Source organism: Drosophila yakuba, chromosome 3R (genome assembly GCF_016746365.2).
Source record: "Drosophila yakuba strain Tai18E2 chromosome 3R, Prin_Dyak_Tai18E2_2.1, whole genome shotgun sequence".
Lineage (NCBI taxonomy): Eukaryota > Metazoa > Arthropoda > Insecta > Diptera > Drosophilidae > Drosophila > Drosophila yakuba.
The window spans coordinates 20,175,204-20,195,658 of NC_052530.2; the positions used below are offsets into that span (position 1 = coordinate 20,175,204).

Below are 20,455 nucleotides of genomic sequence, written 5' to 3' on the forward strand. Positions count from 1 at the left end.
GCCGGGGCTGCTGGCCATGCGGATGCTGCTGTTAATGCCACAATAAAGACAGCAGCATGGATGCCGATGGCCTGAGGAGCGCTAGCTCGGTTGAGGCTCAGGCTCACGTACAAATTGCATGATTACTATCAGGGATAATTAATGTTGATGCCACCGAGACTCCAACATGTTAGCCGACGGCCGACGTCGAACGGCGGACTGTTCAACAAAAGGCCAACTGAGGGAAGCGGGAGTTCTGGCCAACTCAAGTCCTGCGGCCACATGCTGGCTTAGAACGTTTATATGGGGTTTCCACACTGGAAGTTGTCAACTGCAGCCTGGCGAGTCGATCAAGCCAACCCATTTTCGTAGTTTCGTAGTTTAAATGAAACTAGAAGTGGCTGTGACTCAACTATGGTGTCGAGTGCAGATTTGCGGATTTGGTGAGAAACTAAGCCGCCCGCTGGCAGCAATTAATGTAAATCAATTCGAATCACATAATTCCACTGCATAAATGCCAAATCATGCCAAATCAAGCCAAATCATGCCAAATACGTGAGCATTCACTGGCTTAGCCGTGTCCCAAATACTTGCAAATGCCAATTGAATCGGAGCAGAGCACATTACACACAATTCTCAAATTGTTTGGACTGAATACCGCACAAAACCGTACGTAATGTAATCAAACGTATTGAAGTTAATGAGCTACTTAACCGGCTTCCACTTCCGACACTGGCACTGGAATCCCATCCACTGTGAAATGTGCGGCTGTGGTGAATCATATAATTATGGGATGCCTTCAACTGGGTCGAGGACCAACCACACATGCCCGCAATGAAGGTGAGCTTAGGCCTCTTTAAGCCACGCCAGGAGTTGCCGCTTTAATTCACATGCTGCTGGTCAAAAAGCAGTATTTAAAGTGGTATTTTTAGACCTAAATTCAAAAACAATAAACAACTTTTTTGAAGAGCACCAACATAATATTTAATTCAGTTTAAGTTGCAGGTTAATGCAATGGGCCATGAGATCTTTGTCCTCCTTTGACGGAAATAACCAACCCAAGAACTCGACTAAAATTGGCTGCTGTTCCACGACGGTAGAGTAGTCCTCGTAGGAAATGACTCCGTCCTTGTCCAGATCAAACTTCTTCATGAGAAACTCGGTCATGTCCTAAAAGATCAAATAGTCATTAGTACCCAATCAGAAGTTTAGGTTACCAGTTAAGTTTAAAGCTTAAACTTACCGCCTTAAGTTCGTTAAGTTCATCTTCGTCTTCACCGTAAAAGAATTTTTCACAAGCCGTGCCGACTTGCTCACGATCAATAACGCCAGTGCCTTTGGTATCATATACCTGTGGAAATACAATTTGCAATGCAAATATACAAAAGAACATTAGGACTGACCTCGAAGGCGAATCGCATTCGCACATGAATGTCCTTGGTTGTGTAGAGATCGAAGAGGTGGATCCAGGCCCTGGGGCTGACATACTTAGTGTCCTTTGTGATGGCGAGCAGAGTGCGTTCAATCACCTGGACACTGGCCACGTTGAAGAGCACCAGGAAGATCTGATAGAACTGCTTTTTGGTCATTTGCTTGCACTGTGGTCCATTGGCCTTTGAGAACTTGTAATAAACGACGAGTAAACAGGTGATGTCCGTCTGGGACAACTCCGAAGTTAGTGTTAACTCCTTGATCAAACTCCCGTAGAGGGCCGCAAACCGACTGTTCTCCATGGTATCTATGGTGGCGTCTAGGTTTTCCATAACTAAATTCTTTTTAATTCTTTTTTGAGTTTTTTATTTCTTTGTACTGGTTGTGTTTTATTACTTTTTCTACTTTTAAACTTTTTATTTTGTGTGTTACTTTTTTTCCGATTTTTTTTGTTATTTTTGTGTTGTGGTTGGTTGGCGATTGATTTTAAATGACAATGTTTAAAAACTATTTCATATAAATTTCAAGGCATCCTGCGCCTAATTTTTTCGGTGTTGGGTTTTGGAAATATGTACTTTATGCTCATCCATATATTTCCGGTACAGTTGCAGAGTATAAACGATAGTTTAAAATACTCTAACGACTTTCATATACTAAGTTAAAGAGCACTTTTTCAGACGGCATACGCGAAACATTTGCTTTATTTTCAAAGTGGTGGAAATTTGAAATATTATAGCATGTTTATAAAAATTATTAATGATTAATTTATAATCATACAAAAATTTGGGCAACTACTTAGGTGGCATCCTCGTTCATGGACTGTCGTTCGATTAAGCTTAATCATATGACAAGCTTATTTTGAGTCCGGGTTACAATAATTAAGCATGGAGTCCATGTTGATAACATGGGCCATAAGATCCCTTTCTTCGTTCGACGGAAATAGCCAGCCCAAAAACTCAACCAAAACGGGCTGTTGGGAAACAACTGAGGAGTAGTCCTCAAACGAAATGACTCCATCCTTGTCCACATCAAACTTCTTCATGATAAATTCAGTCATGTCCTATGAGCAGTAAATCGCATTAAAATATTCTAAATTGATAAGTAAGCTTACCGCTCTAAGCTCAATTAGTTCATCCTCGTCATCGCCTTCGTGGAAGAATTTCTCGCATGCCACGCCCACCTGCTCGCGATCGATAACTCCGGTGTTCTTGGTGTCATACACCTAAGAAAGAACCCTATTAAAACCCTTTAAAAGTGTTTAACAAACTATCACCCACTTCGAAGGCAAACTTCATACGGCGGTCAAGGTCCTCGGTGGTATACAGCTCAAAGAGATCAATCCAGGCCCGTGGACTAACATACTTGGTATCCTTTGTGATGGCCAGAAGGGAGCGTTCAATCACCTGAACATTGGCCACGTTGAAGAGCACCAAGTAGATCTGGTAGAACTGATTCTTCTTCATCTGCTTGGCTCCAGGTCCGTTGAACCTCACGAACTTGTAGTAAACGCAGAGCAAACAGGTGATGTCCAAGGTGGACATTTTCGAGTTTGCAGCGATCTCCTTGATCAATCCGCCGTACAGGGCCGAGAACCTGCTGTTCTCTGTGCTATCGATAGTGGAGTCTAGATTTTCCATGGTTCAGCTAAACTAGCAGCTTAATGACGATGAGTTACTACTGAATGTTTGTTTTAATATATGCTTATTGATCGAGGTGTTCTAATGATTTAACGGATGTGTCTAGTGCGGTTGGCGTATGTTTCGTGTGCCTGCTTTTCTTGAATTTGAAAATATAAGCGGTGGTCCTCTTTAAGCGATTTTATAAAAATTAAAATGTTTCCGACTTCGTTTCCGCGTCATTTGTCTTACTTAAGAAATTTATTCCAAAAGTCTCTTCCAAACACCATACGAGAAATATATCAATCAAAACTCTATACCAAAATCCATCCCAGCTCGGCTGTAAATCCGCCAACACTTGGCGATGTCAACTGTAGAGACATTAAGGAGCGTGAATCCTTGCCGCCCTTTCTCCTTTCTCCTTCCACTTTCCTCTTATTTTATTGTTATTATGCCGTGTCGAGCTGCTCGGCCGCCTTCTCATTTTTTTTTTTTTTTTGGTATTTTGGTGGGCGTGGCACGTGTGAGTGTGTGTACTTTGGAGGGGGGGGGGGGGGGCATACAATTACACAACAAAGGGAGGAAGATTCCGAACATTTGTTACCCCAAACAAAATGGCTACACAGCCATTTCCGCTGAATTTCCACATGGAAGGCTTTACACCCATCGCGGCGCTTTTGTTTGGATTATTATATTCGCGTTTCTCATGCGCACAGCTTTCAGCTTTTGCTTCAGCCTCAGCCTTTGTGCGTTTCAGGCATTTCAGGCGGGTTTGTTTCAAATATTTATTCGAAATGGGGGACAGATGTAGTCCATGTAGCGTGGCTGATGTATTTTTTATGTCGCGGCCTTGTTTTATTGCTTTTAAATTGCGCTCGTTACATTCGCTGCGAATCCTTGGGCCGCGGCTGCGACTTACCCAATCTATTTGCAATTTGTCTTGCATAACCCTCACCCTTTTAAGCAGGCCAGAGCCTCATAAGTTAAGCATTTTCATCACACACACCCGAAACACACGCCCCATTACACAGCACTCTCTTCAAAACATTTTTAATAATAATTACTTGTTTACAATTCCCATTGAGACACAATGAATCGCATCGACCTTACCCTGGATGACATGGCCAACAACAAGTTCCTCACCATGTACAGTACTCTGATCAGGAGATTCGCTGCCTCCACGGAGTTTTCCACCAGCGAAGTAGTCAGCCTGCTGATCGTGTTCTACAAATACGCCCTCAACAACAGATCCCGCATGATGTCCACCAGCCAACTGTACAATCTATTCCTCGTCAGCTTTGGGATCTTCGACGTCACCATCATCGACCGCATCTCGATGAATATCACGCAAGACGGCCGCTCAGTCTCTCCAGAAGCCTGGATGCGGCTGTTCTGCGTGTTCTTCACCGGGAATCTGCAGGAGCGTATTAAATTCGCATTTGAGGTGGTTCCTCCGTAATCGTGACTACTTCCTTATACAATTTCCTTATGGACTCTAGGTTTATACAAGTGGTGGCACGGTGGTTCTGAATCGCGAGGTGGTCGGCGTGGCCATTGAAAAATTCTTCACTGGCGATGACGAAGACGAGGTTAATGAACTGCGAGCGGTGAGTTGCTATACTGACAATTATGTTTACATTTCAGCACCGTTTTCGAGCAGGACATGTGTGAGTTTATATTCGGAAAATTCGACACCGACAAGGATGGAGTGATTGCGTTTGATGAGTATGCCGAAATTGTACACCATCAGCCTGGACTGCTCGAGTTTTTGGGTAAAATATTCCCGGATGACAAGGACCGATCATTGGTGGCGTACTGCCACAACATTGAGTCTATGTTTCCGCCAGAAGTTGAATATTAAAAGAAAGAAATCTTTTCTTTGTGTAAAATTGTTTCGTATTTTACATAATTGTATACATTTTCAACCTGCTTGCGATAGGCTTCATAAAATAGCGCAAGTGTTGAAAATTGGCGCTTAGAGGCCTGCACGCCGGCTTACAATAAAGTCATTTTCCATTAAGTACACACTGGGAAAAGTTGAAATGGCCTCCGCAGACTGCGACTGCCACTGCGGGCTCCACTGTTGTTTTATTTTTTCTTGTCCCGAAATCTGTGTCTTGTGTTCATGTTCCACTCCTTCCAAATGGCTTTCGATTGTGTGTGGGCGGTGCGGGTACTTTTGCTTGTCTATTTTGCGGCTTTGTAGAGCAATTAAATTTGCGCAGCACATGCGGGTTCCGGAGACAAAACAAGAAAAACTCACAGACACAGCAATATTCTAATTAAGTTCCCCCAAAAATTATATGTATGGTGGATGGAGATGAAAGGGAACGAATTTCATAGCTATATTACAAAATGTTCGCACTTTAAGCAAAATAGATCTTCGAAATCTGGGGTTTGCTTCTAAAACATACATACATACATACACTTTGGTTTTTAATTGTTGTTAGCATTGAAGTTCATATATGATAAGCTGGAAGAATCTGAATAACTAAACTGAAAAAAGAATTTACGGAACCTAAAATATAAACGGATGATATCCGAAGGCCATTCCTGTCAGCTGAAATTTTGTGGCAGTTCCTCGACAATTAAGCGAATTGTTAAAGAACATTTCCCACAAGAGACACTATAAGTTCTATATTGTGGTTGCCTTTCAGATTTATAGCAATCTAACAATTGCTAAGCGTGCAACGAGGCGTATGGGTAACCTCGAAATCGAGAGCACAGAACTGAATGTTGGCCATCAAGTTGTGTGGGGCAATCAGAGAGATGCCAGAAATCGGATTGCCCGGGACAACAATTTGGTGACCCAGAGTCATTGACACGCCTCGTTTTCGGGGCATTGGCTGGGCATTAAATTCAGCGCGTGACTTTCACCCCAGACATTTGTTGCTGGCCCACACCAGAAAATGTGCAGAAAATGCGGCACGAACCCGGTCTGGGATAATGAAAAAAGGATCTGAAAAGGCTCAGTAGAAAGCATGAAAAGTGACCGCGACATCCAGCTGGGAGCTGCCCCACTCCCACTCCTCCGCCTTCCCTTTTTTTTTTTTATACTGGAGTTCAGAGTTCGCCACGACTTCGCCACTTTGCTGCAAAAGGGTCCTTGGCTTGTTGTCCTTTTCAGCGTTAACACGCGGCCTCCTGTTGCATTTCAGTTAAAATTCTGAGGGCCAGCGATCCCTGCTCCTTTTTTCCTTTGGTTTTTGTGGCTGGAGTGTGCTCCCACCGAAAAACAATGCCACTGAGCAAAAACGCAAAAGGGCAGCAACAAATTGGGCAAAAGCAAACATGCTCCCCCACATTTGTATTCCTGAACGATATATCCTGCTGTTATCCTTTCGCGTTCGTCAGTCCATTTATCGCAGCCAAACTTTTGACTGGCAACGGTTTGTTTTCCTCCGCACTTTTTACCGACTGCAGTAAATCTTGCGGTGCAAACGGTTGGCATTTTTATGAAGTTATACCGCAAACTCAGATGCATTCCGATCGCCGCCCAGTGCATTAACACATGCCAGATGAAAATGTGCATTTTCCAAATGGAATGAGCGCAATGCGAGCGTGGGTGGGACCAAAAAAGAACCATCTTTTTACCATGTGATGGGCCTCCGACTCTCGGCTTCAAATATGATTAACCACCGCTGGGCAACAATTTATGCTTTTTAAGCGGTACAATACAGACACTATTCTCCACATTCAACAGATTAACTGAAATCAGTTGAAAGCATGAAATGACATCGCTGTGTTCGGGATATTAAAGTGACTTCTTACGGTTGTTCTAATACCTATATTTTGGCTTTCTCTGAATTAGCTTTATATTTTATTTTCATTAGAAATGCGAAATAAAAACAAACAATTCGAACTGAAAGATGGCAATCATAATGCAAACAAATTGCCTTTTTAGAATTCAAAGTGCCGACAAGGCGGACTCTAATGCGTTTATGCCCCGGGCAAATCTGCGAATCTGCCTTCGAAGGAAGAGGAAAATGCGCATTCTGCCTTTGCTTTTACGATAACGATAACAATGATAATAATAATTCGATTCACATAACATCAGGCGACGGAGGACGAAGGGAGAGAGAGACCCTGGAATGCCAGGCGACCTGGAATCGGTTTGATTGTCACATTGTCATCATCTGCATATTAAGTACAAGTGATTACACCCTCGCACTCGGGAGATACAGCTATAGATACAGATACAGGTGAGCACATGTCCTTGCGCTCTGTATGCTGTGTGCTGCATTGACAATTCGGCATTTAAATCCAGTCAAGCATCAGGGAATAAGAAAAACTCCGAGCACAAAAGCCAAGTATCTAAGAGATACATATGTATCCCCTTTGTTAACGAGCACGAGTCGGAGCAAATGTAAATGTTTTCCAATGTGTTTTTCGGGGCGATGACGATGGCGATGGCGATGGCAAGGGATCCCAACACGTTTGACACGGCGGCATGGAGAAATCAAATCAAATCGGTTTTTGGGCGAGCAAGGAAATCGGAAACGGATTCCATTTCAGGCACGTGAAGTCGTTTGATTATCCTGGTCTTTGTGCTAATGATAGAGCGGCGAACCCTTGGGTGAGTGCGGCTCCATTGTTGTGCTGTATTGTGTATTGTGTATTGCAACAATATTCTCCATAATCTCTCACGTGGCACTGGAGGGGAAAAACTCATTTGGAGCAACACAAGCTCCAATTAAGTATGACCAACTTCCACAAACGACTGTGCTGCACTGAATTAGACTTGGAACTGCACATGTACCGTGGTTCTTGGACTAGACATTCTATTTGTGTCAGCATATTTTTTGTCTTGTATTTTTAACCCACTTACCATTTTGTAACCTATATCCATAGTATAATAATTTAGAACCATATTAATTTTTATTTTAAGGACATTTATTATACTTTAAAGCGCGCACAGGTATGCCACATATTTTCCAACAGACACTAGTGTATCTCCAACTACGATTTCCACCCCAGGCAGCTGCTCACTGTTTCGTTTTCTTTGTCTTTGGACCGGAATTAATACTAAGCACTTCGGAGCACACAACTGGCACAAGCAAAAGCCAGACAATTGGGAGAGCTGGGGGCTAAAAAGGGGAGTGCCGGAAAAGCTGCAGAAAACTCATACTTGAAAAATCGTAAAATTGAAATTATATTTGCCACTGCAACTGAATCGGAGCGGTTCTTCGTTGTGGTTCGCTTGCTGCCAAAGATGCTCTAATTACGGCCCTAAGTGGCTGGAATCATTAAAATGCTGCTCAAATAATAATTGCCCGCAAACAATTTATTTCTCCATCGCTCTTCCAATTGTGGTATCTTAAAGCATGCTTTAGAGCGACTCCTGCGACTCCCTACCTTTCTCCATTCACCAGGGAGTTCCAAGAGCTTAGGCCACCAACCGACTTCAGTTGGCAGGCGATGGTGAAGTGCATGTGGCATGCCGGATGTTGTGACAGTGCCAAAAATATATTTCCACTTTTTTTATTCCCTCAGAACCCAGCAGGGATAAAATGCAACCCTGTGCCCTGCGGCACTTTCAGTGCTCCACAATGCATTCATTCATTTTTTGTAATCCAAATTCGGATTCGGTCAGTCGTTCCACTTCGCTCTTGTGCGCTGACATTTCTGCTAAATATTCAAAAAAGTTTGCCCGCTTTGGTGTCTCACTAGTTTTTTGATGTCGAGCGGATTTTTATACCATATCCGAATGTTTGTCCTGCACACCCTTCCATTTGAGGTACAAATCAGGCTGATGGCTTTCTGTTTTCCGTTCGATAGTTTCGTGCGACAGCTACACACGTCGCCAGGACACCAGTACACTAGGAAACCAGGACACAAGGACACCAGGACACCAGGACACCCGACAGTTGTTAGCCCGGAGTTTAGTTTTCAACTGCGTTACGCAGCCAAATCCACGTAGGGAATGAAATGGAATGTGAATTTAATCTCTTCAACGGCAGCTCGACTAAACTTTCAATAGTATCCGTGGGCCTGGCGAAAATCTCTACTTTAAATGTCAGTATTCAAAAAAGATTTTAATAAATATTATTACAATGCATTTTTTCTTTGCTTTTAAAGCATACATTATTCGTTAGATTGGATTCGTTAGATTGTAATTGTCAATAGAATGGATTAAATAATACATTTGTTAAATATCTAATATTAAAAGAATACTCCTGAAGTCAGCAGATGAGCTGATGGCTATTCCTAATATGTTAATTAAGGATGTTAATGAATATAAGAGGAATCAATCCCAATTACTTAGCATCTTTCCCTCACTTTTACCAGCAAATCAGACCTTAAATTAAGTTTCTTCCATTTCAACAGCTTTAAATATCACGTCGTCTCATGTGCGAACATTCATTTCGCATTTCGGAGTTATCAGAAAAGCACCAACACTTCAGATTTCAAATTATTTTTAAGTACCCGAGAGCTGTAAATTGCACAAAAGCCAATTCTTAGCATTAGGAAATTGTTTTGTATTTCTGCGCATGTGTTTGTGTCTTCCCCAGTAACAACGATAAGAAATCCCAAATAGACAAACGTAAATGTGGCCTCTTCTGGGGTCCAAGTTTGTGCGTCGATTCCGGATTCGATTCCCTCGTATTGGTGAAGCTCCTGTAAGCCGTGCCTTAGATGCACTGTAAATAAAGGTTGAACCCGAGAAACATAGTTACTTTAAGGCTTCAACACACTATATAGGAACATGGGAATATAGAACGAACTATACGAACGCATATACGTATGATAATGTGAAATGTATAAATAGAAAATACATTTTGCGCGTATGCCTAATTTTAAAATACCATTAAGTAATATACTATCGTAAACGTTAAATGACTAGTTAGGTATTGTATATTTGTACACATTTGTATCAATTGTATTAATTTAATGCAGCAAACGCATAGTGCAATTTTGTACACTGCACAAAAGACGCAGGAGGCGCTGTGGAAACATGAACCAAAGTGTTTGTTGCATGCAACTGATTGCAAAGGATTTTATGGCTGTGGCTGCTGCTGCAGTTGCCCTTCGTCCTGCGCCCCGTGTCCCTAGTTTCCCTTTGGCAGGGCGATGCAAAAATACACAGCAGCAGCAGCTGCCGATCGCAGTAGCAGCATCAGCAACAACAGCAGCAACACCAACAACAGCAACAACAGCAACAATGCTTAAGAGCTGCAGTTTTCAGGGGGCGAGGAAGCAAAAATGGGGACGCAAATGCCCTGGCATGGGCTGAAATGTCTGCTCCGGCTTCCTTGTTGCCACAGAAGGTGTCGCTGCACTAGCAGTGGTGCGCTGTTGTGGCAAAACACGAGCCCGCATCATCAACAGCAGCAGCAGCAGCAGCAGCAGTAGCAGCAGCAATGCCAGTTGCAGCAGCAGTGGCAGCAGCAGTAAAATGTCGACATCAGCATTACATGCGAGAATTGCTCGACTGCGGATTTGCAGTTTAATGGCAATGCATCCTTTGCCAGTCGCCTGGCAAGCCGTCGTTGCAATCGGCAGGCAATCGGTGACGGAAATATGCTGCGGTGCCGTGTGATGCGGTTACCATCCTGTCATCCTCGTCCTCCACCATCCTTCCCACCGCCCGTGTGATTAGCTGTTAAGCGAAGGTGTGGGCCAAGGTGCAATTTTGCGCACATCGAACTGGGGCTTGGCAGCCTTCAAAACAGTCCCGCGATATTCGGCTGAGGCCTGGCCAAAATAATTTGGAGCGGCACTTAACCGCTACTCAAATCCTCACTGTCAGCGGCACAATGCGCCGGTAATTGCTTTGGGACATCAATTGCAGAAAAGCCTGGCGGATTCGAACTTTTGGGGCTTTGCAAAGGCTGTGTACAAAATATATGGTTCGTTCCTGAACGGGGTCTCTTATTTTTATATTGCATATGTTTTTTGGCGAAAATAATTTTGTATAAATTATACCAAATATAAACTTAAGCACTTAGTTGCTAAATGTATATTAATAGCTTTTGGTTAATTGAGTAGTAAGTAATTTTGATGATAATTCCTCGCGTGATTGCGAAAAGAAATGTTTTCCCAGATTCGAATTCAAATTGCTACAGATGGTAATGAGAACTTGATTTAATTACGCAGATAAAAATGTTTTCATAATAGGAAAACTTAGATACATGACTTTTATTAAAACAACGAATATGATTCCGAAGGCCTCCAGCCATTTTTTCGTGAAGGATATACAAATATGCCGTGCCAAAAAAAACTCAACAAGTTTTCCAATAAAATTAAAAGTTTTCCGGCATGCACAGATTTCGCAGATTTCACAGAATCCATTGAAAGTAACAAATACAAATACTAACGAAAAATAGAGAGAGCTTGTGATGGGTGGAGGAGTAGGTGGTAGGTTGGAGGTGGTCAGGTCCAGCGCTGTTGGCAAAGTTTTGATTGCCAATAAGGATTTACAGGTGATAATACAGCATAATCTGGCCACGTTCCACGTGCCGCGTTGGCAGGGCAACATTCTGTTGTAAAATTGTATCTGGAATCTGGTATATTGTAGTTACCTTGTGCTCCCGGCATTTGCCCACTTTTCCTTTGCGAGCTGCATGCGCGAAAAAGAGTGGAGCGAAATGCATTAAAATGGATTTCAAAACTTTAAAACTCAATTTCAATTGCAGAGAAAAAGTTTCGCTCTGCGATTTGCATATTTACGTGAAAGGGAGCTGAAAAACAAAATCATCCAGCAGCAGCGAAAAAAATGTGTGAACTCCTAGGTCCACCTGGGATGTTCAGAAATTAATTAGTTTCGCTCGTCCCCAGATCTTGGCTCTTCAACGTTACCTGCAGCTGCTGCCGCTGACTTGGAAATGAAAAACAAAAAACAGAAACAGAAACAGAAGAGGGTTTCCTCCACTTCTGCCAACTGTAATAATTTGAAAAGCCATTGGCCGCTGCTGGGACGCAAAAATTCATTTGAAAAATTAAGTTTTCTCACGGACAACGCCGCGTCAAACCGTCGGCCAATGGGGCGTATGAGTGACCTGATTTCAACTTCTGTCTGCACTTAATTACAAAATGAGAATGCATCCAACGGCAGAGCCAGCAACTACAACAAAGCCCGCGCAAACAAATTTCAATATTAAAATTCCTTTTGCCCATAGTTTTGGCGCCGCGAAGGAGCAGGACGATAGGTCCGAAGCAGGGTGCTGAAAATCGGAAGTGCGATGTCGGATGTCGGATGTCGTGAGTCAGAAGCCAGGAGTCATGGAGACAGCACAGCTGGGTGAGTGCAACTGCGTGATAATTAAAATCAAAGCTCTAGAAAGAGGTCAGGACTTTCGCTTGGATTGCAAAGAGGACCCAAAGACGAATTCTTGAATACAATGAGGCAGGAGTGTCTTCATAACCGGGTTAAATAAAATACAAATCAATGAGCCATTGTCTAAGAATAATTAACTAAAAAGCGTAAACTAAAATAAAAAATAATAAAAAATAGCGTATAACGCTATGCTTAAAAATTCCCATTTTCTGTCATTTATATTTTTTTTTGTTACAAATACCAGAACGAACTATATGCCCAAGTGACTTGGTACCGCACCCATGGGTCAAGAGCTTTCTAATCCCTACAGTTGCACCATTCAAGAGTGAAGAGGGCAATGGAGTGGGTAGCTGTATGGTGTGCTATCAAAACAATGAGGAGCAATTAAAATTCACCCCCATACAATTTGTGAGCTTTGGCGAAAGGACGCATTTCCCTTCCCTTTGAGAGAAGGGCGGGGTGGGACACATGCTCATAAATAAATTTATGTTTGCTAAAGTGTATTGGGCGTGGCAGGATACCACGTCGCCTAAACCCTGCTTCCAGTTAAAGTTGGCCATAAATTTCTTGCTGTTGTTACCATCTCCGACAGCTTAGAGACAGGTTCAGAAAAAGAGATGGAGCGTGTTTCTCTTTGCAATTACAGGCACATCTATTTTATAATTACGTTTTGTATCTGGGGAAATATTGGTACTGGTCTTTTGAGTTTTTACAGTTTGACTAAATCAATTTGCCTAGCAAGTATGTCATCAAGTTACAGGGGAAATTAGCAGCCATTTAAATGCGTGCTTTAAGCCGCTTTCCGCTGTATGTGTTAATCATACTTCACACTTTTCACAAAGTTAACCTTTGATTCAATTTATCAACTTCAATAAGCAGTACAGCAATAAAGGCAACACACACCGAGGGGCCGCAAAAACCAAAGAGTGAGCAGGGCTTCGCAAAAGTTGCGCCTGCGAATCGCAAAGGACTAACGACATCCTTTGAACGCTCGCAAATAATCCCGCAAAAACCGAGAGCTTAACTTTTTCAGCACTTATGGGGCGGGGTTGGCGTTGCATTCGCCCACATTTGGGCTAAAGCCCTTTTTGCCATTCATTTTTGCCCAGTTTAGCACAAAGTTGAACCGTCAACGCTGTCTGATTCTGATCGTATGCCACCAGCAAAAGCATCGCAACCCACAAAAGCAACATTGTATCTGCCACTGATGGATGGATAGATTCCTGGATGCGCCGATGGATGGATATGGATGGATGCGCTGCACGAGGTCGAGTTCAGTTAAGTTGGTTTCCAGGCCCGCGCGGTTTTGAGGCCCGAATTTTTCGCAATGCTCCAGCGATGCGATTGACCACCAAGCAAAGGCGCTTTGCTACAAAGTTCGGTTGAATTCTGCATTCTGGTCTTCAAGCACAAAGTGTAGTAGGTCTTACAGAATAGTGAAAGTTTAATGGAACCCAATATTTATGCATCTAAAATAAATGAATTTATTTATTCAACTTTTATGTGCCACGGATTTATCTGCAAATTCGCTCGCTGTATCTAAACTCGCCTCTTTTATATTGGCCTCAGTTTATCCCGAAGTAAGTTGTGCCATTGAAACCAAGTCAAATATTGGTGCACGACGTCCTTCGGGAGCTTCTGGATCTGTCGAAAGTTGTCATCGCTTGGCTCTCCGTCGTTAGCCCTGATTCCCTGCGCTGGGAAATGTCTTGCTCGCTCATCAATTCATGTCAATAGAAGGACAATGTTTGCCTACACACGGAGGCACAGATGCAGACGGACATATAAATATCCAAGAAGCCTGAAATACAACCCAATCCGGTGCTTCTGCTGCTGTCGGGCAATCCTCTACTTGTTTATTGTAATAATATTAGTTTTTGCATTTATGCATGTGCGATTGTGTACTCACAAGAAGCATCTTTTGTTTTGCTCATCTTTCTCCGGACCTGGCCACTCCGGAAGCAAGATTAATGCAATTGGGAAATCCATGCTGGAGCAGATGTGTTGGCTCCTCTGTTTGCTTTTGTCTCAGCTCTGGCAAATATTGGGAATGATGTATGCATATTTATTTATATGATAGTATTTCATTAATTGTGTATTCGACTGCCTTTACAAGTGTCCCGCCGCCACACTTGAGCAGCAGATTTATTAAACAAGCAATCGAATTGATTGCAATAGGAATTACACATCTACTTGCCAATGAGAAGTGCATGTACATGCAACGTCAAATATTTTATTCAGCTAGACTGCACTTGATTCGAATTTGATTGGGCATTACTGAGGTGAACGGATTGGGAGAACTGGGTGCCCCTGATTCTAGTTGAAACTTGTACAATCGAGCATAGAAAAACCTTTCAGAACAACTCAAAATTGTTGAATTATTAAATGCCAAAATTTTAGTAGTGAGACTCGCGCTGAGCCTCTTTTCACAAATAAGTATGCGTGTAATTAGTATTTTAGTACTTGTGTTTTTGGTAGCGATAAGCGAGGTACTTGACAAGATTGGCGTGCCTGTAACATTTTACGATCCAACATCTATTTCAGTTTGATCGAAGCTTTGCCGTAAACTATCGCAATGCCAAAATAGTTTGGAGGGAAATAAACCAGAGGAGAGTCGGTCATGGAGTCCCAAGATTGACCTTGAACAAAAAGCTCAGCCAAGACTGCCAACTTTATGCTGGGGTATGATTAAAGTCTACTCGTCTAACCCCACTTACCTAAGAGGTTCAATTACGCAGAAACTTGCCAAGTGGAAGAATATTACCTATTCGGACCCTACTAACAAGCATTACACAGAAAGCATCTGCAAATTTGATGTGAAGAGGGGAGCACTTACAAGGTGTGTCCAGAACTGGTACAGAGGTGTAAAATACGATTTTTTAGACTGGAGGGCAAAACATTTTACTGCAATGATTTGGAGGTCTTCACATTCCTTGGGTTATGGCGACGCTAACATAAAGTAAGTGCCTATTAGAAGATAAAATACAGATTTATTCGATCAAAAATTATCACCTTTCTTTAGTGCTCGACAAGGCGTTTTCGTGATCAGATATAGTCCACCTGGGAATGTGAAAGGATTATACACGGACAATGTTCCTCCCAAGAAACAAAAACGGACATATACACAAAGAATTAAAGGAAAAAAAAAGGGCTGTGCCACTCGTCACTATAATCGATGTGCCATATTGTTGTCGATTCTTGTTTTGGTGTCTACTAATTGGCCAAATTAATGTCTACTATCTGGCAAACTGGCTTATCATAATCTCATTAATAGAACCAAAACTAACCCCCATTCCAAGAGAAATTATTAGTGTAAGTAAAATATTAGTAAGCTGGACGATGTAGCAATGTGTATTCTATCGATCATAGAAAACTAGTTATTGCTGTGTCTTTTAATATCATAATTAATAGGTCTGCACGTATCTATACACATACCGGCTTTCACTTTCAAGTGGAATACACAATATGTGCCTTCTAGTCCACATAAATCTCCAATAAAATATGTAACTTCAATTTATTCCTTCATTTGTTTAGTTTTTCTGCTTTGGCACTTCGTAAGCTCTGAACTCTTGGATATGTTCCCTGACTCGGACCGCATTGATGGCGATGAATCCACCCGCATCCTGCGGCACATAGCCGCCATGGACGTTCATCGATACTTCGGGATTTCAGTCCCACAAAACGATCTTTTACGATGTCAATCCGTTAAAAGCCATGAGATCAAATTTTGATGATGGTACGTACGCCTTTTCAAAAAAAAAATTTGTAAAGAAAATTTGTAAAAAATTTGTTTTTTGAAAATTATAAAGTGATTGGGATAGTTAGCTATGTTTATTGGCTGTACAAATCGGTCTTCATTTTAGCTCTGCCACCTTTTTTGGCCAAGTTATAGCGAAAACCCCAATTGAAAATATCACGTTTTTCGCCAACTAATTTTTGTTGTATTTTTTTGATAAAAAATAATCACTATTTTTTCGTTAACAATAAAAGTAGTGGTTCAAAAGTGGAATGTCATACTTCGTTGAATTCGTAACAAAATTTTCTATCCTTCTGGACTCAAAACAGGCTATTCAAATTTTTCCCAAATTTTTATCAAAAATGCGAAAATTTGTAAAAAATTTGTTTTTCGAAAATTTTAAAAACAGGGATTGGGATATTTAGCTATGTTTATTGGCTGTACAAATCGGTCTTCATTTTAGCTCTGCCACCTTTTTTGGCCAAGTTATGGTAAAAACGCCGATTGAAATAATCAGGTTTTTTAACAACAATTTTTTTGTTATTATTTTGATAAAAGCAAGATTAATGCAATTGGGAAATCCATGCTGGAGCAGATGCTTGCTTTTGTCTCAGCTCTGGCAAATATTGGGAATGATGTATGCATATTTATTTATATGATAGTATTTCATTAATTGTGTATTCGACTGCCTTTACAAGTGTCCCGCCGCCACACTTGAGCAGCAGATTTATTAAACAAGCAATCGAATTGATTGCAATAGGAATTACACATCTACTTGCCAATGAGAACTGGGTGCCCCTGATTCTAGTTGAAACTTGTACAATCGAGCATAGAAAAACCTTTCAGAACAACTCAAAATTGTTGAATTATTAAATGCCAAAATTTTAGTAGTGAGACTCGCGCTGAGCCTCTTTTCACAAATAAGTATGCGTTTAATTAGTAATTTAGTACTTGTGGTTTTGGTAGCGATAAGCGAGGTACTTGACAAGATTGGCGTGCCTGTAACATTTTACGATCCAACATCTATTTCAGTTCGATCGAAGCTTTTCCATAAACTATGACAATGCCGGAATAGTTCGGAGGGAAATAAACCAGAGAAGAGTCCGTCATGGAGTCCCAAAATTGGCCTTGAACAACGAGCTCAGCAAAGTATGCCATAGTTATGCTGGGGTATGATTAAAGTCGACTCGTCTAACCCCACTTGCCTAAGAGGTTCAATTACGCAGAAACTTTCCAAGGAGACAAATATTACCTATTCGGACCCTACTAACAAGGATTACACAGAAAGCATCTGCAAATTTGAAGTGAAGAGGGGAGCACTTTCAATGTGTGTCAAGAACTGGTACAATGGTAGAAAATTCGATATTTTAGACCCGAGGGCTAAAGATTTTACTGCCATGATTTGGAAGTCTTCAGTTTCCATGGGTTATGGCGACGCTAACATAAAGTAAGTGCCTATTAGAAGATAAAATACAGATTTATTCGGTCAAAAATTATCACCTTTCTTTAGTGCTCGACAAGGCGTTTTCGTGATCAGATATAGTCCACCTGGGAATGTGAAAGGATTATACACGGACAATGTTCCTCCCAAGAAACGAAGAAAGAAAAAGAAAAGGAAAAAGCATAGGCATAAACAAAAACGGTATGGTTTTCATATGCAGCAAAAATATTTTTTATAGTTAAATTTTGTTACAGAGGCTGTGCCAATCGTCAGTATAATCGATGTGCCATATTGTTGTCGATTCTTATTTTGGTGTCTACTAATTGGCCAAATTAATGTCTACTATCTGGCAAACTTTCTTATCATAATCTCATTAATAGAACCAAAACTAACCCCCATTCCAAGAGAAATTATTAGTGTAAGTAAAATATTAGTAAGCTGGACGATGTAGCAATGTGAATTCTATCGATCATAGAAAACTAGTTATTGCTGTGTCTTTTAATATCATAATTAATAGGTGTGCACGTATGTAAATACATACCGGCTTTCACTTTCAAGTGGAATACACAATATGTGCCAAATAGTCCACATAAATCTCCAATAAAATATGTAACTTCACTTTATTCCTTCATTTGATTAGTTTTTCTGCTTCGGCTTTGACTCGGACCGCATCCTGCGGCACATAGCCGCCATGGACGTTCATCGATACTCCACGGCAATATCCAGGGGCCAGTTCCACGGTGACCTTTCCGGAGACGCGCTGCTCGGCCAACTTGATGCATTTACGGTCATACGTTGCCTCGGGACTGAACCAGAAACCATTGTACACGTAGTCGGCCATGCGATCCCGCAGAACCTGCTTGGTGCGGAGTACTTCGCGGTCCAAAGCAAACTCTTCAAGGTCCTGGTGAACAGCAAAAAGGATTGTGCCCCAGGCGTATCGTACACCCCTCGGGATTTCAGTCCCACAAAGCGATTTTCTACGATGTCAATCCGTCCAATGCCACCTTTTTTGGCCAAGTTATGGCATTTTTTTGATAAAAAAATAATCACTCATTTTTCGATAACAATAAAAGTAGTGGTTCAAAAGTGGAATGTCATACCTCGTTGAATTCGTAACAAAATTCGCTATCCTCCTGGGCTCAAAAAAGGATATTCAAATTTTTCGCAAATTTTGAATTCAATGCGTATTTTGAATTTTTTCAAAAATGCGTAAATTTTTAAAAAATTTGTTTTTCCAAAATTATAAAAACAGTGATTGGGATAATTAGCTATGTTTATTGGCATTAATTATTTTACTGCCTTCTTACTTCATTTTATCTCTGCCACCTTTTTTAGCTAAGTTATGGCGAAAATCCCGATTAAAAATATCACATTATTGGCAAAAATTTGTTTTTGTATTTTTTTTGATAAAAAATAATCACTATTTTTTCGATATTGCTAAAGTGTTGTTGCCCAAAAGTGTAACGTCATACCTGGTTTATTATTGAAACAAGATATGGGTAGAACAACATGACCTATGTATGTTAACCAATCAGCGTTTAAGTGGCGTTTAAGTCATTGAGGTGGGCCCTCTGAATTATTTGTTCTGGATTTAAGTAGGTTAAGGTTACTTTAAGTGATGCTTTCGCGGTGATCCCATTGTTAATGAAATATTTATTACTTTAATTAAATAAAAAGCTTAGTTTCAACATTCTTCCTGATATGTACAAGTATGTAAAAATGTATATATATATTTTATAGCCTATCTTGTTATTATATTATTAAAACAGTGGGAATTTCTGAGGGTTTCCATCACAACTTACACTTTACAAACACATTTATCAGTTCATTTAAATACTGGAAATTTTTCCCATTATAAAAATACCCGCACTTTAGATGTCAATTGTAACGCACTCGTTGGCAGTTTATGATTAAGAAAAACAATGAGTTAGTGGGGTTATTTATTTTATTAGAATATTATGAAAAAACTATTATACATTTTTTAGAATGGTTAAATCCTTTTTTCTATTACCATTTTAGTTGAGCTTGAGTTGCAGAGTTGTTGTGCTCCATTTATTTGAGACTGATTATTATTTCCAATGAATATAAAGGCCGCACCCTGAGCTGAATTATTTTGGTAATGAGCTGTGTGTGTGTCATTTTTCCCCAATGCTACGAATTACTTCAGGTGACACATCTGTGCATATAAGTGTGACATCGTAAATTACAGCATTCTTCAGCCCGGGAACACTGAAAAACACGTACATATTGTGGGTGAAAGTTTTCCAAATCGATAAGGAGGTAAACTTACGGGTTCACCAACATTGTGGCATTTTGCGGCAGAATAAGGTTGAATTAGTGTTGAATCAACACTAAAAACATCATTCGATGGTTCTGACTCATTAGGTAGACCGATAACTTTCACCTCATCATTGATTGATTTTGATTGTTCTTTCTTGATACTGGTGAATTCGTTTGGGCGCAAATAGGTTTTTGTAAGACGCTGCGCCGGATAGCCGCAATATGAGCCGTAGGTTAAGCATCTTCCGCTGCAGCAATCCGTGTGCATGTTACACTGCAGTTAAGTAATTATCAGTTAAATTAAGTAATTATCCATACCCTTACTTACAACTCCGAGCATGGGACTACATTTTGTGCTATATGCATGCACATTGCTAAATGTGATAAAGAAGAAAATATACAATCCAATGATCGTAGGTAACGACGACATCTTCTCGCTGGCAAAGTGAATACTCAACTGACTCAATCTGCTTTCAGATGGCCATATATAAGGGATCTCGATTTTGCGAGAACGAAGAGCGAAGAGACAACGAAAACAGTGAGTAATAGTACAGCGGTATTGTGACTACCAGATACCGTCTATTATTATTCCAGTTTATTCTTATGAGACCATGCTAATGACGGTTTGAAAATAAGATTAAGCACGAAGGTGAGATATAAATCGATATTTACTATGGCGGGGGTGAGGAGGG

General features: G+C 41.0%; 7 protein-coding genes across 9 annotated transcripts; 3 read left to right on the top strand and 4 right to left on the bottom strand.

The window, feature by feature from the left end:
* Window positions 1-937: 937 nt before the first annotated feature.
* LOC6537632 (guanylyl cyclase-activating protein 1) lies at window positions 938-1,826 on the bottom strand. The gene is made up of 3 exons (XM_002098141.4): window positions 1,383-1,826; window positions 1,223-1,330; window positions 938-1,149 (listed from the first exon to the last, which is right to left on the bottom strand). The coding sequence occupies exons 1-3, from the start codon at window positions 1,740-1,742 to the stop codon at window positions 964-966; spliced, it is 654 nt and encodes a 217-aa protein (XP_002098177.2). The 5' UTR covers window positions 1,743-1,826; the 3' UTR covers window positions 938-963.
* A 253-nt stretch (window positions 1,827-2,079) lies between these two features.
* Window positions 2,080-3,167, bottom strand: LOC6537633 (EF-hand calcium-binding domain-containing protein 1). The gene is made up of 3 exons (XM_002098142.4): window positions 2,688-3,167; window positions 2,522-2,632; window positions 2,080-2,470 (listed from the first exon to the last, which is right to left on the bottom strand). Exons 1-3 carry the CDS (start codon window positions 3,045-3,047, stop codon window positions 2,264-2,266), a joined length of 678 nt encoding a protein of 225 aa, XP_002098178.1. The 5' UTR covers window positions 3,048-3,167; the 3' UTR covers window positions 2,080-2,263.
* An 839-nt stretch (window positions 3,168-4,006) lies between these two features.
* Window positions 4,007-4,915, top strand: LOC6537634 (EF-hand calcium-binding domain-containing protein 1). 2 transcript variants are annotated; one of them, XM_039376262.1, is made up of 3 exons: window positions 4,007-4,470; window positions 4,526-4,615; window positions 4,671-4,769. In XM_039376262.1, exons 1-3 carry the CDS (start codon window positions 4,117-4,119, stop codon window positions 4,695-4,697), a joined length of 471 nt encoding a protein of 156 aa, XP_039232196.1. In that variant the 5' UTR covers window positions 4,007-4,116; the 3' UTR covers window positions 4,698-4,769. The 2 variants fall into 2 exon arrangements, with proteins under 2 accessions (XP_039232196.1, XP_002098179.1); XM_002098143.4 differs by having other exon boundaries at window positions 4,009-4,470; window positions 4,526-4,633; window positions 4,687-4,915.
* Window positions 4,916-14,629: 9,714 nt separating this feature from the next.
* On the top strand, window positions 14,630-18,575 carry LOC26535981 (Golgi-associated plant pathogenesis-related protein 1). Its single transcript, XM_015192961.3, has 5 exons — window positions 14,630-14,792; window positions 14,848-14,985; window positions 15,042-15,262; window positions 15,326-15,615; window positions 18,121-18,575. The coding sequence occupies exons 1-4, from the start codon at window positions 14,742-14,744 to the stop codon at window positions 15,531-15,533; spliced, it is 618 nt and encodes a 205-aa protein (XP_015048447.1). The 5' UTR covers window positions 14,630-14,741; the 3' UTR covers window positions 15,534-15,615; window positions 18,121-18,575.
* On the top strand, window positions 15,839-18,575 carry LOC6537635 (Golgi-associated plant pathogenesis-related protein 1). 2 transcript variants are annotated; one of them, XM_015192963.3, is made up of 6 exons: window positions 15,839-16,039; window positions 17,072-17,209; window positions 17,266-17,486; window positions 17,550-17,681; window positions 17,735-17,898; window positions 18,121-18,575. In XM_015192963.3, the coding sequence occupies exons 1-5, from the start codon at window positions 16,034-16,036 to the stop codon at window positions 17,814-17,816; spliced, it is 579 nt and encodes a 192-aa protein (XP_015048449.1). In that variant the 5' UTR covers window positions 15,839-16,033; the 3' UTR covers window positions 17,817-17,898; window positions 18,121-18,575. The 2 variants fall into 2 exon arrangements, with proteins under 2 accessions (XP_015048449.1, XP_002098180.2); XM_002098144.3 differs by lacking the exon at window positions 15,839-16,039 and adding an exon at window positions 16,854-17,016.
* LOC26534953 (argininosuccinate synthase) lies at window positions 17,816-18,321 on the bottom strand. Its single transcript, XM_039375816.2, has 2 exons — window positions 18,121-18,321; window positions 17,816-17,898 (listed from the first exon to the last, which is right to left on the bottom strand). The coding sequence occupies exons 1-2, from the start codon at window positions 18,319-18,321 to the stop codon at window positions 17,869-17,871; spliced, it is 231 nt and encodes a 76-aa protein (XP_039231750.1). The 3' UTR covers window positions 17,816-17,868.
* A 1,052-nt stretch (window positions 18,576-19,627) lies between the features above and the next one.
* LOC6537636 lies at window positions 19,628-20,238 on the bottom strand. Its single transcript, XM_015192964.2, has 3 exons — window positions 20,092-20,238; window positions 19,774-20,037; window positions 19,628-19,712 (listed from the first exon to the last, which is right to left on the bottom strand). Exons 1-3 carry the CDS (start codon window positions 20,191-20,193, stop codon window positions 19,647-19,649), a joined length of 432 nt encoding a protein of 143 aa, XP_015048450.1. The 5' UTR covers window positions 20,194-20,238; the 3' UTR covers window positions 19,628-19,646.
* Between the last annotated feature and the right edge of the window lie 217 nt (window positions 20,239-20,455).

What these genes read in the sequence shown, in the direction of transcription:
- LOC6537633 (XM_002098142.4), bottom strand. Translation starts at nt 3,047, where the DNA reads ATGGAAAATCTAGACTCCACTATCGATAGCACAGAGAACAGCAGGTTC. An exon ending in GTATGAAGTTTGCCTTCGAA is followed by an intron (nt 2,633 to 2,687) that starts GTGGGTGATAGT and finishes GTTCTTTCTTAG; the next exon opens with GTGTATGACACCAAGAACAC. An exon ending in AACTAATTGAGCTTAGAGCG is followed by an intron (nt 2,471 to 2,521) that starts GTAAGCTTACTT and finishes TACTGCTCATAG; the next exon opens with GACATGACTGAATTTATCAT.
- LOC6537634 (XM_002098143.4), top strand. Translation starts at nt 4,117, where the DNA reads ATGAATCGCATCGACCTTACCCTGGATGACATGGCCAACAACAAGTTC. An exon ending in GTATTAAATTCGCATTTGAG is followed by an intron (nt 4,471 to 4,525) that starts GTGGTTCCTCCG and finishes TATGGACTCTAG; the next exon opens with GTTTATACAAGTGGTGGCAC. An exon ending in AGGTTAATGAACTGCGAGCG is followed by an intron (nt 4,634 to 4,686) that starts GTGAGTTGCTAT and finishes GTTTTCGAGCAG; the next exon opens with GACATGTGTGAGTTTATATT.
- LOC26535981 (XM_015192961.3), top strand. Translation starts at nt 14,742, where the DNA reads ATGCGTGTAATTAGTATTTTAGTACTTGTGTTTTTGGTAGCGATAAGC. An exon ending in TTTTGGTAGCGATAAGCGAG is followed by an intron (nt 14,793 to 14,847) that starts GTACTTGACAAG and finishes CATCTATTTCAG; the next exon opens with TTTGATCGAAGCTTTGCCGT. An exon ending in TATGGCGACGCTAACATAAA is followed by an intron (nt 15,263 to 15,325) that starts GTAAGTGCCTAT and finishes ACCTTTCTTTAG; the next exon opens with TGCTCGACAAGGCGTTTTCG.
- LOC6537635 (XM_002098144.3), top strand. Translation starts at nt 16,966, where the DNA reads ATGCGTTTAATTAGTAATTTAGTACTTGTGGTTTTGGTAGCGATAAGC. An exon ending in TTTTGGTAGCGATAAGCGAG is followed by an intron (nt 17,017 to 17,071) that starts GTACTTGACAAG and finishes CATCTATTTCAG; the next exon opens with TTCGATCGAAGCTTTTCCAT. An exon ending in TATGGCGACGCTAACATAAA is followed by an intron (nt 17,487 to 17,549) that starts GTAAGTGCCTAT and finishes ACCTTTCTTTAG; the next exon opens with TGCTCGACAAGGCGTTTTCG.
- LOC6537632 (XM_002098141.4), bottom strand. Translation starts at nt 1,742, where the DNA reads ATGGAAAACCTAGACGCCACCATAGATACCATGGAGAACAGTCGGTTT. An exon ending in GAATGCGATTCGCCTTCGAG is followed by an intron (nt 1,331 to 1,382) that starts GTCAGTCCTAAT and finishes GTATTTCCACAG; the next exon opens with GTATATGATACCAAAGGCAC. An exon ending in AACTTAACGAACTTAAGGCG is followed by an intron (nt 1,150 to 1,222) that starts GTAAGTTTAAGC and finishes TTGATCTTTTAG; the next exon opens with GACATGACCGAGTTTCTCAT.
- LOC26534953 (XM_039375816.2), bottom strand. Translation starts at nt 18,321, where the DNA reads ATGGCCGACTACGTGTACAATGGTTTCTGGTTCAGTCCCGAGGCAACG. An exon ending in TCAAAGCCGAAGCAGAAAAA is followed by an intron (nt 17,899 to 18,120) that starts CTAATCAAATGA and finishes TATTTTACTTAC; the next exon opens with ACTAATAATTTCTCTTGGAA.
- LOC6537636 (XM_015192964.2), bottom strand. Translation starts at nt 20,193, where the DNA reads ATGTCGTCGTTACCTACGATCATTGGATTGTATATTTTCTTCTTTATC. An exon ending in GTAGTCCCATGCTCGGAGTT is followed by an intron (nt 20,038 to 20,091) that starts GTAAGTAAGGGT and finishes ACTTAACTGCAG; the next exon opens with TGTAACATGCACACGGATTG. An exon ending in GCCACAATGTTGGTGAACCC is followed by an intron (nt 19,713 to 19,773) that starts GTAAGTTTACCT and finishes CGTGTTTTTCAG; the next exon opens with TGTTCCCGGGCTGAAGAATG.